The following is a 17,548-nucleotide window of genomic DNA, read 5'->3' on the forward strand; positions in this document are numbered from 1 at the left end:
CAATGACACAACTGGCAAACCAATGCTGACCAGTACATTTACATGGGAATTTCAGGATAGCAGAGACATCTCTCCATCCATCCAGGCATGACTGAGCACTTCATACACATGAACGTGTATGAATGCACACATCCAGTTTTAGCCATCCTGGTTTCATCAAGGACAAGGAATACTCACCAGGAGTCCTGTGGGTACAGCACCTACCAAGGGCATTTAACAAGGTACAAAACATACCACAAATGTGACTGAATGTACTGCTCTCAGGTGAGGGAGGGAGGAGAGGAAGGAAAAAAACTTAACTCAGCGAAGTTATCATTTGCTGTTTTTAACTCCTGAGTGGTTTAGCACCTCAATTTACAGAAGTTACATCAAAAGCTGCTGCAGTTCAGTTGAAGGGTCAGACACTTTTTAGATCAGCCTTGCTGCTGAAACCAGTGCCCCATTTATTCATCCCTAAGCAGCTGCTGTTATTAACAGGAGCTCTCAGCATCACAGCAACTCCCACCTCTGACACCCCACACATTCTGCCTTGCACAAAACACAGCAAACCACCCACTGGAAACACTGAGGCAGCGACCCACATACACACAGACCCTACTCTGAATGTACTCTGCACTGCAGAACAGCAGGAGAAATGAACACACAGAATGGGAAGCAAACAGGTTTAAAAGATAACCGAGGTCAAGTACAGGTAGTGGGAAATACGCCTGTTCTTAAAGGCTGAGGGGTGGAATCAGTACTGCCATGAAGTACCTTGGAAAGCACTCCATTCCTAAAGAAATAATGGCAGAAACTATTAAAGTAGGGGCCTGCTCCAGGGGCTCAGACGTCACACAGAGCTTCCAAGTTTTGGAATCTCAAATTTGAAGTTAAACATGGCAAAAGGTTTAGACTGAAAGCAGCAGAGTGGTTTTAATAATTTAAGGACCACAACAGCTCATATTCATGGATCAGTTTATGTAAATAATGAGCTGGCAGAAGATGAGCAAGCTCCTTTCTAGAGAAAGCATCATGATAGAACTGAAGATAATCAAAGTTCCGGTGTGCCAGTACCCAGCAGTACTTTACTCACCACGGGAATTTTAATAAAGCTACCCTCTATCCCATAATTTACACTGCTCTTCTATCTCAGAGCTGCTTTTGAGACAATTACTGTTGAGCTTTACACTTTATTTTATGAAAATAAACTTGAAAGGCAAGTTTGATCCTGCAACAATGCCAGGGCACTCCAACCACAGCGCTCAGTGGTCGATAACCAAGTGGACAAAGCACAAAATTAATTTATGTTGTTTTGAAACTTTTAATTAACTCTGGCCAAGCAGGTTCTTACAAGTAAGTCAAATAATTAAGGCTAATTTAAGAGACACTTCAGTAAAAGCAGAAAACGAACCTGAAGAACCAAACACAGCATACAACACCATGCTTTGCAGTAGGAACAGTAAGTTATGGAAACTCAGGTCTGTAACATATAGCTGAGTCCATAAGTAGCTGTAAGAGTTACCTTCTACTAGTTTTGTTCTTTTATATTCCTTAAAATGCTAACAGGTATCCAGAGTAGCAACTGGTCAAGAACCAGCTGATACACATCAACAACTCACCTACTGCTGCTAACCCAAAATCCTGAATTAAGCTCGCTTTTTAATCTGAGAAAACATGTCACTACAAGAGGTGACAAAGATGTCAAGTGCTTTACAGTATCTTTAACAGTGAGCAGACTTAGTATCTGCAACAATTATACACTCCTTAAAGTTGCATTACATGCCTGAGTACAATGCTATGCCAAATACTAACAATAGCTCAAGGTTGGCCTTGACCTACATTTATCCATTATAAAAACACTTTTCTTACATATCTGTATATACTTAAAATCCTTCATGCTCTTTGTATTTCCAAACACCACCCCTGTATGTTGAAATAACTGAGAACATGAAGTGCTTCTAATGCTCACTTGAGCCTTACTTATAAAAACACACACAGAAACTGCAAACTGCACTGAATGTCCCTATTGAAAATACTAGTTTAATGTTAAACTGCTTCCTGCAACACACAATCTGCCTTAGGTATGACTTTCCACCCTTTAATATGCTTGGCTGTGGTTAGATTGAGCCCCTGCAGTTTGTAGGACTTGACACTGCTTGTCATGTTTTCCATTCAGTCCACTGAAATTCAGGACTGCCAGCATGTTTGGAGAACACCCCCTTCAGTTCAACTCCACTCCTTCACTTCAAAACAACTTAGCAGACTTGCAGCAGTATAAGAAATATGAACTTAAATATCAGGAAAGCATCAATAATGAGCGGTTTAAAGTCAATATTCCAGAAATTGACTTGCACACCAAACGCCACTTCCTCTATTCAAGAATTTGCAAATATAAATAAAATTTCTATATTAGGGTAAGTGCATCTTTTTCAGTGAAAGGACTGATACAACATCTTCATGCCTGAACGCGGACTGAAGCTGATTTTATCTTTCATCTTTTTATCTTTGTGGGAAAGATTTTTACAATGAATTTTTGATTAAAAATCTTGAGGATGTGCAGTACTTTCACATTTTCTTATTATACTAAGTACTTGAATAATGCACAGTCCCCAGACCACACAGCCTCTCCTGCTGTCATTTAAAGGCCCATAAATCATCTCTAAGTCGTGGATGTCTTTAAGTGTCATCTTTCGATCAGCCCTGTGACAATGATCAGTCTAAATGGTCTTGCTAAGGGCTTAAAATAGGATACTATAAAAAACAGAAGCGTCAAAGATATATGTTTGGCCCGAAATGAGCCAGCTGATAAATATAACCAGTCCAGCTTTTATGTGGCAGCCAGCAAGCAACGGCTACAGCGCTGAATTGTCTCCCTTGGTCGGTCTTCCGGGGCAAACCTGCGCAAGGCGGTGAGGCAGTTTTACCATTTGCGTTCTCACCGGAGTCACATGAAGGACGGGATACAACACACGGAGCCCACAAGGGCCCGGGATCAGCCCGGGTTCGCGATCACCCCGACAGGGCAGCGCGGTCCGGCCCGCTCATGCCCAGCTCCGGCCGCCCCTGCCTGCCGGCGGGCTCAGGCCGTGCCAGCCCCGGCCGCCGCGGCTCCCCCTCCGCCCGGAGGCGGCCGTGGGGCCCAGGGGAGCGGGAGGCGGGGCCGGGCCCGCTCCCCGCGCCCGCCGGGCCTCCCTACCCTCCGCCATGCGGCGCGGCCGCGCCGGCCGGCCCGGCCCTTTCCCCGCGCCGGCGCCGCACCGCCCGCTCCCTCCCGGGCGGGCGCTCCCGGGCGGCCTCTGCTCAGCGCCTGGGGATTCCGGGTGGGCTCTCCCGGGCGGGCCCGGCTGGGGGGTCCCGGGGCGGGCGCGGCCGGGAGCCGGAGAGCGGAGCGGGAGGCGACCCGGCGCTATGTGTGTGGGTGTGAGCGCGGCCCGCACTGACCGTTCGCCCGCTTCAGGGCGTTCTCGGGCCGCTGGAAGTACACCGGCATGATGGCGGCGGCAGCGGCTCCTCACGGGGCGGCGGCGGCTCCGAGCTCCAGCCAGGCGGCACGCGCGGCCGGAAAGGGAGGGAGGGGCAGGGGAAGGGGAGGGAAAGGGGCCCGCGCGCGCCGCCACGGCCGCGGCGGAAGCGGAAACCCCGCCCAGGGCGCGCGCGGGCCGCCCGGCCGGACCGGGACCGGATCCACGGGGCAGCGGGACCGGGAGGGAATCGTGGGGGAATCGCGGGAAGAGCGGGAGTGGGATTGGGACCAGGACTCTGAAGGGATCGTGAGATGCGGTCCTGGGGAGATCGGGCCCAGGAGGGGAGTGCGGGGCGAGCTCCACAGAGCCCTTTGTCCGAATGAGCCTTAAACGATACCGGGGAGCACAGGGGGTTTGCCGGGGGGCGGTCGGGTGGCGCTGGGCCCCGTGTGAGTGGTTCGCCTGTCTCACACACTCTGTTATTAGCATTGTTCTTACTGTTCATTTTCCTATTCTTTATATGCTTCTAGTAAATTGTTCTTAGCCCAACCCGCGATCTTTCCCTTTTTGTTCTCCATCCTATCACAGGGGGAGGTGAGGGGGACGTGAGCGAGTGGTGCGTGGTCTGGGGTATTTCAGTGGGAACACTAAATTGGGGAATTCTATTCCTAAGCCATGACAGACAAATATTTTAGTATGGTCTGCATTAAGTAGAGTCATCACTAAGGTATTTACTGCGCTGAACAAGTGCGTTTCTTGTGTTCATAAAATTAATTAAAAAGTCTTTCGGTTGATTGTCAGAGGTCGGGGTGGCAGCTGTGCTCATGTCACCGGAGCCAGTGACTGTCCCTGCAGCCTTCTTATGGGGGCAGCTGTGCTCTCATGGGGACTGCAGGTGTCCTGCCTGGTATTTATTGCTGGGTTTGCTATTGGGCAGCCCACTCCATGTTTTTGGATCTCTAAAAGCCCTGCAGGCTGGGATCATGACTATTTTGTATTGCCTGTCTCTTCCTACTAATGTGTGTACTTGATGACTTCATGAAACTCATATGGCACGCTGCCCTTTAGTGTTCCCTAGCCAGGCTGGGACAGGCCTGGCCTCTCCCAGAACTTAACATGTTTTTTTAGCAGCTTCTCATGCTCCTCTAGTTATATCAGTTATTTCAGAAGTTTCTTCTAATCAGTATCATGGTGTTCCTAGAATCATTTAGGTTGGAAAAGACCCTTAAGGTCATGGAGTCCAATGTTCAGGTGCCACTGGTTATCCAAACTTGCAAATGAGATTACATTCTTGCAAGTGAGATTTACATTCTCAATAAACTTGCTGGTGCATGGAGTTACTCAGGAATAGTTCTGCTTCCATGGCTGTTCCTCACACCACTCAGTCCCCACTTGGGCAGGAGCGAGCCTTTATCCATGCTGTGTAGAAACACAGGGATGTCTGTGTTTTGGGTTACTCAGGGTACAGCTCCTGCCCGTGACTTCGGGAGGTGGTTGCCAGCAGGGCCACCCTGTTTTGCGTAACATTTCACATGAACTGTGCCCCGTGGCTCACAGAGGGCTGTGGAGATGATGAGGGCACTGGAGCTCTTCCTTCCCTTTTGGGGAAAGGCTGAGGCAGCTGGGAATGTTCAGTCTGGAGATGACAGGGATCTCATCCATGTCTGTCACTGTCTGAATGGAGGTGTCAGATGGACCAGGTGGTGTGTCCAGCAATACGACAAGAGGAAACAGGCAGAAACACATGGAATTCCACCTGTACACGAGGAAGAACTTCTGTATTGTGCAGTGGTCACACACCGGGACACTGCCCACGGAAGATTTGGAGTCTCCCTCCCTGGAGGTGTCCAGAAGCCGTCTGGACACGCTCCCGAGTGCCGTGCTCTGGGGACCTGCTTCTGCACGGCGGTGGCACCGGCTGAGCTCCATGGTCCCTTCCATCCTGAACTACCCAGGGATTCTGTGACGCAGACAACTAAAAAGGCCCATTTTCCCCAGACCCATTTATTCCCCGGTTCCCGCCGGAGGACGGGCGGGCGGGTCCCAGAGGAGGAAGCCGCAGGGAGCGGGCGGGAGCGCTCAGTAAATGGCGGGAGGGCGGAGCGGGGCCGTGAGGGTGGAGCGGGGCCGGGCGGGCGGAAGGCGGCGGAGCGAAGATGGCAGAGCCGGAGGCGCAGCTGCTGCGGGCCGTGGGGCTGATCGGTGAGGGCCGGGGAAGCCGGGCCGGGGAAGACCAGCTGGGGTGGTACCGGGGCCCGCCGCGCTGAGGCCGCGGGCCCGGGCGGTGCCGGGGGTGCCGGCTCTGCCTGTTGCGGGGCTCAGCCGTGCACAACTCGGCCGAAGTGTCTGAAATTCGCGGCTTCCGAGGTTTGTGTTGCGAAATCAGAAATAGGGAAAATCATAAATGAGCTGGTCCTGGTGCTTGTTCCTCAATACCGTGCTCGTGTTGGATGTGCATTCAAACTTGGTGCTTCTTTGACCTCGTGAAGCGGATCAAGAATAGGGATTTATTCATATTTAAAAAAAATAAACCCGTGTCAGAATTCCTGCCTTAAGGCTTGAACCGTAGTGGCAGAATTGGATGTCTAGGGTCAGGATAAGGTGGAATTTTAATCTGATTCCAGAAAACAAACCTGATTAACCCATCAATTTACTTCCTTGCTGCTGTTTGGCATTCTCACAGTGAACATCTTTCCACCATAGAAAAAGACACCAACGGAGATGCTTTGTGGGTTTGGTGTTATCCGTCCGTAACAGCGGAACTGAGGACTCTGCTGCTGCGAAAGTGCTGCCTTACAGATGAAAACAAATTGCTCCATACGTTTGTCTTCGGCCAGTATAAGAGGTCGTGGTTCTACATCACAACGGTAGAAGTTCAAGATTCTCCAGCCTTGAATAAGGTATGGCTTGGTGGGGTTTTTCAGTAGAATGCAGGGAGGGCTTCGGCAGAGCTTCCTCTGTGGGTTAATCAGTGTTTTCCCATGGAGAGAAACGAGAAGGGATTCAAGGTGTTGTGTGCTCACAGATGCAGCTCTGTCCAGGTGCCCAGCCAGTCTATGTTTCATTTGTCACCAGGACATGGAATTGCAGAACGATTGAAATACTCATTACCCAATTCTTTGTGTTAGCATACAAATGCTATTTCATGCTGTTGTTTCTAGTTAATTTGCATTTCAAGTTCAGCATTTTTTTTCTCTCTATGGAGTTTGTTTCTTAGAGTCTTGTTCCTATATAACCTGCTGCCTTTTTTCCCCCAAGGATTGAGTTTTGTAGGCACTTTCTTTTCCACTGCATTTATTACTGGAAGACAGCAAATATAGTTGTATGTTCTATCTTTTCCCTGTTGGTTAAGTCTCTTCAATTTTCATGTTTCATGCTATTTTGTTAAGTAGAAAGATAACATGGTAATTTGGTCTGCCCACAGCAGAATGTTCCTTCTCTTTCTTTTCCAAGTTTATATATCCTGTGAAGTAAAATAAAATTAAATGCCACAGTGCTCTCTTCAGTAGGTGCAGTGGGAGATGCTATTTCAGGAGAGCACGTGAGCCTGGTCATTGTCTGCAGGCTTTCAGTCTTGTACTGTCCCAGCCCACAATCATTTGATTGAGGAAGTTAGAGTGGTTCTGTTTGTGGGCCTGCTGTCTGTGTATTTTTTCCAGTCTCTTTCTAAATATGTTGATGCTGTCTGCCTCCACAGCTTCCTTTGGCAAAAAATTCTAAAAGTTTCCTCCCTGCTATGGGGAAGGAAAATGCCTTTCTGTTTTTTAATAGCTTCATAAGGTTAGAGGAGAGCAACTCTTGTGTGTAGGTTAAGCAAAAGATAATCTGTACTAGAGCTGAGTCACATCAGAAGTCCTCTGTCCAGGCCATTCCTGCAGTTAGGAGCTTGGAGCCTTGACAGTGAAGTGACCAAGGCTGTTCATGTGGTGACATTTACTGAGCTCTGTGTGTTTCTGTGTCTGTCATGTGCAGGTGACCCACTTCTCCATTGTCCTGACAGCCAAAGACTTCAACCCAGAGAAATATGCAGCCTTCACCAGGATCCTCTGCAGGTCTGTATAAAAGCTGTATAAGCATGCACATAGCCTGAGGTTCTGCCATGTGCATGCTTGGATCTTGCCAAAGCAAAAGGCTGAGTTCCTTGTGTTGCATTTGTTCAAACAAATTGCTGGAAACTCTGTCCTACAAAGGAAATCAGATTATAAAAATCCTTGATCTGAGCTGTCATATACAGAAAGTGTTTGGTGAATGTCAGATGTTCATTGGGTTTTAATCTGTGTCTTCTCCAGACACACACCACCACCACCCTCACACTCATTTTCTCTGAGAATATATTTTTAAAAAGTGTAAATGTTTGGGAAGATGTCAGTGCTGGACTTAAAGATCACGCTGTGTATGGTGAATGACTTGTATCCCTCCACAACATGTTTATAAGTGCTGCTTGCAGCTCCTCTGAGCCAAGCACAGCATCCAGGGATGGTTTTGCTTTTCCTGTGGGGATGTGAGAGCCCTCTTCCAACCAAAAAAACTCTTCTCATTTCCTTGTCCTGTTTACTCACTTCCCTTCATATCCCCATTCTCATGCTCTCTCTCTGCTTCTTATTTTGCTTTTCCTTCAATTTCCAAATTAGTTCAGTCCCAGTTCTTGATAGCAAGAGCATTCCCTGGGATTTTGCAGCTAATTGGATGCAATTGTGAGGTTATTGTGCTCTTGGGACTTACTATATATAATGCAGACTTGGAAATGCTTTCAGACTTATCAATTCTGCAGGGTACTGAAAAACTGAGATGTCTTCTTTTTTGGTGATACATGAAAACTTAGATTCACTGTGGATCATATTTCTGCTGACTTACCAGCTAATACTTCCTTTCAAATCTAGAATGGATTCTTCTAAGCATGATAATAATTGAGTTCCAAATGTGATGTTGCTTTGTGCTATAGTTACCATGTAAAGTGTGTAGTTGACACCTTCAGTGCTATTCCTGAAATATCTTAAACTGTAAAAGAGGTTACAGTGTCTCTCTGCTTCCTGGAAGACAGCTGACAATGCATGGGTTCTCTCAGGGTGTGCTTCCTCTGTGTCATTTTGGGGTTTTATTGAGTATCAAGGACATGTTTATATTTTTCTTTCATCATTTAGTACAGAATACAATGGTAATGGCAATGGCAAAAGGTACTTGGATAAAAAATTAAAAACTACCTAGTCATAGTCTGCATGTAATAACAGGAGTTACTGTGATAGTTGCTTTTTCATTACAGACTTGGAAGGTGTCTGCTTAAAGAATTCTTTGTCTGGACACCTACTTGCACCTTTGGGGTGTGTTTCTATCTTAGTCCATGTTGGTTCATTCATAAAATAAAAAGCTGAAATAAAAATACAAGGTTATTTTAAATTCTAAAAGACAGACATGTTTGTGTGCATGTTGGAAAACTTTTAGTTTAGTATTTAAAACCTCAGCCAGGTGTCCAGAATTGGAGTTATTGCCAAGAACATTGCTATTTGTAATAGTGATTTTTAATTTTTTATATATATATGTGTGTGTGTGTGTGTGTGCGCAGTGATTGCAGTTAAAATAGCAGACTCTCCTTTTCACACAGAATCTACCTGAAGCATGGAAGTCCAGTTAAAATGATGGAGAGTTACATTGCAGTCCTCACAAAGGGCATCTGCCAAAGTGAAGAAAATGGATCCTTCCTCAGCAAGGACTTTGATGCTCGGAAGGCTTACCTTGCTGGCTCCATCAAAGGTTAATCTCTGCCAGAGTCTCTGTTCTGATTTCTTTCTTGCAGCCTAAAATACAATCTTGTTTTCATGTATACTTCAAGTAAACTGTGCTGACACTGTTACTGTGCTGTCATTATGAAGCTTCTTCAAAAAAAATGATAATATTAGCATATATATCTTCTATAAAATAATTCCTTCTCTTTTCTAGATATAGTGTCTCAGTTTGGAATGGAAACAGTTATTTTATATACTGCACTGATGTTAAAGAAGAGAATTGTAGTTTACCATCCTAGAATAGAAGCTATCCAGGAATTTACCAGGTACTTTATCAATTCCTTCCTTCCCACCCACCCACCTCCAGGAATCCAACAAATTTTGAACCTTCATTGAGAAAAAAGCCTGTATTTTAAGGGAAAAAAATCCATCTTAAACCTGTTTATAGAAATTTTGCTAAATCACTCTTAAGGTTTAACTGCATGTTGCTCAACTCAGAGAAATTGAATGGTAGAATGAGTGATAAACTCTGCTTGTACTGATAGTAGAAATTTCTACAATTCATATATAAATAAATAAATATATATATATATATACACACACACCCCCCTAAATGGGAGCTAGTGATAATTGTTCTTTTTCATGGCACACAGTTTTTACTGTGAAGCTTTAGTTAGTGTAAGTAAAAATGTACTGCGTCTCAAGTTGCACTCTGATCTCCCTAGGACTTTGCCTGCTTTAGTGTGGCATCGACAAGACTGGTCAATTCTTCATTCTTATGTGCATCTAAATGAGGAGGAACTGGAAGCCTTAAAAGCCTGCACAGGTAGTGATGATTTCTTAATCAAAAATATCAGGAAAATTCAATATCAGCTTCTGTTGCTGCAAAGTTTTGCACCAGGGAACTTTGGAGGGAAAAAAAGGTTATTTTGCTATTAATAAAAAGGTTATTTTGCTATTAATGCTAATTTAAAAAGTTAAACATAATTTTCTTTGGAAAAGGTAAATCAGCTAAACAAGTATGTGGGAAGATAATTAGTTAATCTGGTGGCTTTGGGTGGATCCACATCAGTCCATCCCTAATCACAGATGCAAAGCAGCCTTGAGACTTGTTTGATGCTTTGATTGGAGGGATTAAAAGTCTTCCTGTTGTACAGAACCAGCTCACTTAGATAAGCTACATATTTTCCCAGCTTCTACACATCACTAGTAAGGGAATGTTGTTTTTTTTTTTTTAATTCCTGACTCTGAAGTCCCAGACTTCTGTTTTGATGTCAGTGAAGTCTGAGGCTCCTAAGCACAGGTAAACTTTGCCTGTAGGAGTTTGGTCTGTGTGACACAGTGCTGTGTGTGCATAGTGCTTAATGCATAATCCAGGAGCAGGCACAAGCTTTATGCTGAGCTTGCTGTGACACATCATGTGGCCATTTAAGAGGCTTCTTTGTACAGAGTATAAGCAAGGAGACTACTCATCTTCAACATTTCTACAGCTCACTAAGCATCTTCCATGGAGAAAAACTGCTCCAAGTTTGCTCATCTGACATGCTATAAGTAAGCAAATCTGCTGGGTTTATTCCTCTGTTCCAGTCTAATAGTGACTTAGTGACAAAAAGCTCCAGAGTGGAGATTTTGAGAAGGTTATGAGAAAGCTACAAACGAGTGATTTTAGTAGGAAGGGAGGAAGAGAGTTTAAAATGTCAGATTGGTAACTTGGTGATACTGCTGTAGTGTTAGCAGTTAATCCATGCTCAAGGCAGTTTTAGAAGTTGATTTTTAAGCTCCTTGGAAATGAAGCATCTGCTGAGCACTGCTGGAATGACTGATAATATCAAGAGAGCAGCTTCTTGGGTCCAATGGGTATTGTGTCAGACACTCTTAGAACAGACTTTAGGACTGTGATTTTTGATTTTATTTCTGAAGATCCTAATCTTGCTCAATTCTGTGCTCTAGGTTACATTGCTGGATTTACAGACTCTGAAGTGAGCAGTAGATCAGACCTCTATGATGTCTATGTGAATTTGGCAGACAGTGAGATTACAATTTCACCTGTAGTAAAAGGTTGGTTGCTCTTTATATTTTGGATTTAGAGGCAGTTTATTCCAGAGTTGACAGTAATTGCTCAACCTTGCTGTAGATCAAACAGTCTTGATCTTTCTTCTATCCAGGTTTTGAAAAGTCAATATGTTAGTTTCTGTCTTCATTTTATTGCCACCCTGCAAGACTGGTTAAAGTTGGAATTTGTGTAAACATGTGCTTTGTTTTCCAACAAATGCACAACTGAGATTTCATAACATCCATGTTAGACATGGAAGAGACTTTCAGCTGAATGGAGAGATATTACATGAGTTTTTCTAAAAACATGGCACTAAATACTTGAAGACTGGGGATTATTTGAAAGAAAACCTTTTATGTTGTTTATCATCTTGCTGCTCCTTATCACTGCTTTGGGCCCCTTCAGAGGTACTGGCTGTTGATACAAGGTTATTGCCTTTATCAACAGATTTCAAATGGCAGTCATGAAAAGCTTCCTCGCTTTGGTGTGTTGTTCATATGCATTTCTAGGTATCACAAAAAAAGTGATTTTATGTGTGGTGTTTTGTTTCTTTCTTACACAGAGGCAATGACAATGGGAAAACTTCACAAAGAAATTGGACAACTAATTGTTCAATCTGCAGAAGATCCAGATAAATCAGACAGCCAAGTCATTAAGGTTAGTATTTTATTTTTAAATCTAATTAACTTCTGTTGCTAAATCTTGGCAGAAGGAGGGAGTAGGAGGAAGAGTGGCACTGAGAACCAGTCAGTCTCTTCTACCTTCTGCCTTTTAACAAATGAGCATTTTTATTTATCATGCAGGTTTTTAGGGATAGCTTACTTAGTTTATATTATCTCTTGGGTAACTACATTGCTGAAGAAAGTTCAGAAATTCTATTGATTGTAAGACTGGTTTCCCAGTTTTATTCCACAAGGCATGGATTTTGCTCAATGCTGTGGCAATAGTATTGGCAATACCTTGAAAAGGCCCTGCTAAATATGGCTTCTTAGCTATGAAACTTGATTTTTATGATGATGGTATTTTATCATTCCCTCCCCCATGTAATATTAGACATTTCACAACCGAGTGACTTGGTCACAGAGCTCAGTAAGGTCAGGAGAGGAGAGGTTGTGCTTTCTTTATCCAAAATGGCACAAGAGCAGGCTGAAGAACTGTTACAAGTGGGTCTTTATTTTAAATGAGCTGTTTATTTACCCTTGTTTCCTTTTTTTGCTATGTATTGATTGTTTTTTATTTTAAGTGTATGTGAAAACCATTTAATACCTAATACTATATTCATGGTTGCTTGTTTTTCTGTTCCTTAAGGACATTTCTCTGAAGACAAAAGAGATCTTGGCTACTTTAGCCTCACTTACTGAAGTTTCTGATGGCAGTGAAAAACCAACCCTTAATGCTGAGGCCCTGAAACAAAAGCGATTTCCACCAGCCACAGAAAACTTCCTTTTTCATTTAGCAGCTGCTGAACAAATGCTCAAAATCTGATTTTGATGCCCTGCAGTGTTATGGACCAATTCTGAAAAAGCTGTCTCTGCCATCCAGATAGGTATACCTGGTATTTTATATGAAAACTAAAGGTATGAGTCAATGTCCTAGTTACCATGATGTAATGCAGAATATTGGAGCTTGACTGGGAATGTGTGGAGACGTATTTGGGAACGTTCCTGGTGTCATTATCTCCCCCAACTCTAACTGTGTACCTATGGCTCCTGTATTTCACCCCACAGAGTGAGGGGATATACAAGTAGCACAGGCCAGTGTGTCCAGGCTGTGTGTCTAGCAGTGTAGTGGCTGTTTGTCCTGCACACTCCAGAGGCTGGACAGCTCTGACTTGTCTGCCTAGGGTCTGGAACATGGCTGCAGCACAGCTGGGAATGTGCTGATCTCTGCACAGGACACCCTGAACATGCAGCTGCTCTGAGTGCCCCTTCTGGGCTTCCAGGGATGTCAGCCTGTCAGATGCTGCTCTTGCTCTGGACTGCCTGATACCTGGAAATCCCAAATAAATGGACAAGTTCTCTCTTTCTACTTGAAAGTGTCTAGGTGTGAATAAAGGATGTCTGGGAAAATCTGATGTGGTCGCCTTAGTAGGAAAAGGAAGGGATGTTTTGAAGCTCAGGTGTGAGTTGAGCACCTTTTTGGGACTCTTGCCTTAGAAATTTCCCCCCTTTCACTCCATCTCCTGCCTCTGGTGGAGGGATAAGATACAGGTTTACTGTGCTTGGAGTGGGGCTTCCTGGGGGGAGTCATGGACAAGTGCTGCTTTACAGCTGGAGTCATTTAAGAAGTTGTTGGGGCTCTCAGCTGAGAAGAGACCTGGCCATTCATTCCTGATCCACGTGAGAGAAAGTCAGATGAGTCAAAGCCTTTTGCACCAGGAAAGCTCAAATGGTCAGGTGCCACAGGTAGAGCAGCAGCTTCTTGAATGACTGGAGCTGGAGCACAGGTACTGTCTGATGGTGCTCTGTATCAATTAAATCTAGATGGACACTTCTGAAGTCATAGTGAAAACTGGGAAAGATTTTAGAGAAAATTAAAATTTGCCTACTTGTTTGGTTGCACAGCCATAACTCAAGAGTGAGTTTTTTGATTGTTTTTCTTTTGTTTTTTGGTTTTTTTACTGAGCAGCGTGAAACTAACTGCTTTACAATCTTCTGAGAAGAATTTAGTGTCTGTAAGGAAATGCTCTGAGCCAAACAATCTGTATTTGTTCAGAAATGTCCACAACAAGTCAGTCAATTCTGCAGTAGCACTTTGTTACAAGAAAAAATAACCTTTTTCCTGGCCTTTGTACAGATAGGCTGTAGCACGTGGTTTTACATGGAGATTTTATACTTATAATTAAAACTTAAGTACAAATTTAAGTATACTTAAAACTTTAGTAATCACTATTTATATTGTTAAATAATTGGATGTTTGCTATTTGGAAACTGGTAGAGCTCATCAATAATTATATGCAAGCAATATTGACTGGTTGGAGAAAGAATTGTCCTTCTGCTATGTATGATACCTTAAGGAAATCTGTTTTAGAATGTGATTAAGGAATGTGGCATCTGTGTATATACTGAGTGGTTATTACAGTCAGGAAATGAAAGTGCTTCAGAACAGTCCCCTATTTTCAGGGGTGTAAAATTCTGCTTTAAACACTTAGTCTGAAGTTAAATTCTGGACACAGTAGCATGTAATTTTAACTTCTGAGAAAAATACTGCAACTGCCTTTGTTTACCTGTAAGTGCTCTACAGCTTTTTCCCCATTTGCCCATTCATGGTTTTTGATAATGGTTCTTTAATATTTCTGGTTTGGGACCTATAAAACAGTTCAGATTAGAAGAACTGCAAAACTATGCTGAAAATGCTATTCAGGACCTACTTTGAAGTCCACTGAAATGGAATTCTTTCACCAAGGAAAATCTGAACCTGCTTCAGCCAGCTGTCTTAACACCACAGTGTAACCGAGAAGAAATTCCCATTTTTTCTTATTAACAAACTGCCTTAAGGCGTATCTAGAGACAACCACACAAAGCATAGGAGCTCAATTGCAAACTAAACCTGGAATGCCTGCTTTGATTTCTGTTCTGAAGATGTTTCAGTAGAAAATCTCGGTGTTGTATTAGATCTCCTGCTGTTTGTGCAACACAGATGAAATACGATTTTGCACTTAAGGAACTGGACTCATAGCATGCTTATGCCTATTAAAAAATTCCTGAACAGTCTGCCCTTTCATTTATGTAAATTTATTTTTGAATAGTTGTGACCATGGAGCCACAGGCCTTAGCTCTTAATTTTGCAATACTGGGATTGAGCTATGGTTTGGGCTTTAGGTTGGAAATGTTCAAACACTTCTGTCTTTGCTGATTTTATCATCAGCACTGTACAACATTTTTTGGCCTCTCTCAGCTTCAGTGAGTTCAAAGGATTGTCTTAATGTTCTTTCATTTTCTTATTGACTTTTGACACTGTTTCTTTTCAAAAATGTTTAAAATAAAACAGAAAAATTTGCAAGATCAGGACAAGAAAACATTTCTACTTATTTCTCGCTTCCCTTTCCCCAGGATGCACACAAGCAGACTGGGGGTGCAGTTGCTCTTTTGCAGTCAGATGCCATCCTTTCTTCCTCCTAGAGGCAAAGGCCATTTCAAATGGAATTTTTATTCATACCTTTTCATCTTACTACCTTTCTGTTCTGGGAGAAATACAAAATGGTGTATGGTTCCTGCACCATAACATCTCCACTACATTTGCAGAAATTGGAAGGTAAAGAGTGAGCAGGGCAGAGGCTCTTGGAAAGGGGAGCAGGATAAACACTCAGTCCCTGCAGTTGAGATTTTGCTGAGTAAATTGGGTTACTTGCTTTACTGCTTTCATCCCTGGGGTTTTAGTTCCTGGTAGGAGCTGCCCTGCCCTGTTTCCCTGCAGGGAAATGTGTGAAGGGGGAATGTTCAATGGAGAGCACTGTAATGCTGTTCAACCTGGAAAAACTTGACATGGGACATGTTACAGAATCCATTTTGAACATCCTGGCTGCTCCTGCCTTTAGCCTCTGACTGCTCCTGAAATGGCAAGTGAGGGTTTGTTCCTTGTGTAGTGTGAGATGTCAGCTGAAGCAGCTCCATTTCTTGATAAAAAACAAGCCATAAAGCTCAAGTGCAGGGAGTTCCCAGCTGCCTCACAGTGCCTTACACCCTTCCCTAGGCAGCTGGCTGGAGTCTGAGTCAGAGCATCTCTGGTCAGGTGAAGTCATTCCTTGGAGCTGCTGAGTGATGTGGGATAGGAGGAGACTCCAAAGCTGGGCAGCAGTTCCTTCCTCCCTGACACTGTGCAGCACGTGGTGTTTGCTGTCTGACAGGGAAGGAGCTGCAGTGCAGGACTCCTTCCCTGTGTTCATCCTTCCTTCCTTCCTCCCTCCACCCCCAGCATGTGGGGAAAAGGGAAAAGCAGCATGGCTGTATTACAGGCCTGGGGGTAAAGCAGGGACACAGCTCCAGCTGAGAGAGGCTTTGATCTCAGCATTTCTTAACATGGGAGTGGCTGATTTTTTTTTTTTTCCTAAGCTACATTAAAGGGGCCTGAAAGCCTCACTGGATTTTCCTACATTTCAAGATGACAAGCTGATTGGGTGAGGCACAGCATCTTGTGCTGTACTAAGACTTCTGTTTTCCTTGAAGCTGAAAGCTTCCATCTGTTATTCACCACAACTTAAACTGGTTCCACCACTAATGCACTGTCACTTAACACCAGGGCCAGCTAAGGCAGGATTCAGACCTGCCTTGGGCTGGTATGTTGTTAATTTATTCCACATTACAAAGGAGAAGTTTTCTTCTTCCCAGGTCCCTCAGACATGCTGCTTTGCTGCTTGTCCCAGTCTTGTATCTCTGGACTACCAGGTGTCTGCTCCTGGCAGTTCTCAGCTCAGGGACTGGTTCAAGGCTGAGGATGCCAGGGCCTTTTTAGCAATGTATTTCCCCTGCCCTGATTTGAGAAGCAGCTGAGTCAGCCAGGCTGACAATTTAGATGGCAGGTGCCTGCCCTCCTCTTCTGGAAAATTCTGGTTAGGGCAATTGGAACGTTTATGAGGATGGGGGAAAGGGGTATTTAATAACCCTGAGGGAGCTGGGTTTAATATGGCAAATTTCAATTCAAGTATTCAGTAAGGAGCTGGTGGAGTTTGAGAAGGGGCAGCTGTAATAACAGACTCTATTACCAGACCTATTCCAGAAGCCTTACTCATGGAGTTGTAATGACATCAATTTGCTTAAAACATCTAAGTGTGTTGCCAGTGAATTTATAGCTTGTCTAGTTACCATGACAATCCAAAGTTCACCAATATAATTCTCTTCTATTTGTTGGCTTTGCTCTACTCTTAGGTTTTGGGGGTTTTTGCTTGTTCCCACTGTGGTTCATGTAATTAGCATTTACTTTAGCCATTCTTAAATTATGTTTAAAAAAGGAGTGGGGAGAGGTGCAGATCTTCACTGTAGTGCCAGTTGCTGTTTATTGAGAGTGGAATCAGACCCCTCCTGCATTTGCCTTTGGTATGTGACAGAAATAGGAATAGAGAAACATGGTTTAGATAATCTAACTGCAGGATACTGTGCCTCTGCTATTAAAGCTTTGGAAGGAGACAAACACTTCACCCAGAGAGGCAGGCTAAGGCTTAAGCCTGTTCCACCTGACCCTGTGGCAGAATCATAGAATGGTTTAGGTTGGAAGTGACCCCAAAGTTCTAACCTGCCATGAGCAGACCCTTTGGTCTGCTACAACACAATTATCTTCTTGACCCTGATGAGATTTTACCATGTACTGAAGAACATCACTCCCAGAGGCTGAGTGAG

The 17,548-nt window shown here is 44.0% G+C and overlaps 2 protein-coding genes across 2 annotated transcripts in view; one reads left to right on the forward strand and one right to left on the reverse strand.

Moving 5' to 3' along the window:
* Positions 1–3,570, reverse strand: part of EIF3A (eukaryotic translation initiation factor 3 subunit A) — a 28,907-nt gene extending 25,337 nt beyond the window's left edge. The window contains exon 1 of the mRNA XM_059852048.1: positions 3,421–3,570. Within this exon, the coding sequence (XP_059708031.1) occupies positions 3,421–3,469 (49 nt within the window). The 5' untranslated portion in view covers positions 3,470–3,570. The remainder of the gene's footprint in view (positions 1–3,420) is intronic.
* Positions 3,571–5,534: 1,964 nt separating this feature from the next.
* On the forward strand, positions 5,535–14,929 carry DENND10 (DENN domain containing 10). Its single transcript, XM_059852050.1, has 9 exons — positions 5,535–5,645; positions 6,147–6,343; positions 7,416–7,495; positions 9,043–9,191; positions 9,378–9,489; positions 9,889–9,989; positions 11,114–11,221; positions 11,779–11,873; positions 12,525–14,929. Exons 1-9 carry the CDS (start codon positions 5,600–5,602, stop codon positions 12,699–12,701), a joined length of 1,065 nt encoding a protein of 354 aa, XP_059708033.1. The 5' UTR covers positions 5,535–5,599; the 3' UTR covers positions 12,702–14,929.
* Positions 14,930–17,548: the final 2,619 nt, after the last annotated feature.

Source organism: Haemorhous mexicanus, chromosome 7 (assembly GCF_027477595.1).
Source record: "Haemorhous mexicanus isolate bHaeMex1 chromosome 7, bHaeMex1.pri, whole genome shotgun sequence".
Classification (NCBI taxonomy): domain Eukaryota; kingdom Metazoa; phylum Chordata; class Aves; order Passeriformes; family Fringillidae; genus Haemorhous; species Haemorhous mexicanus.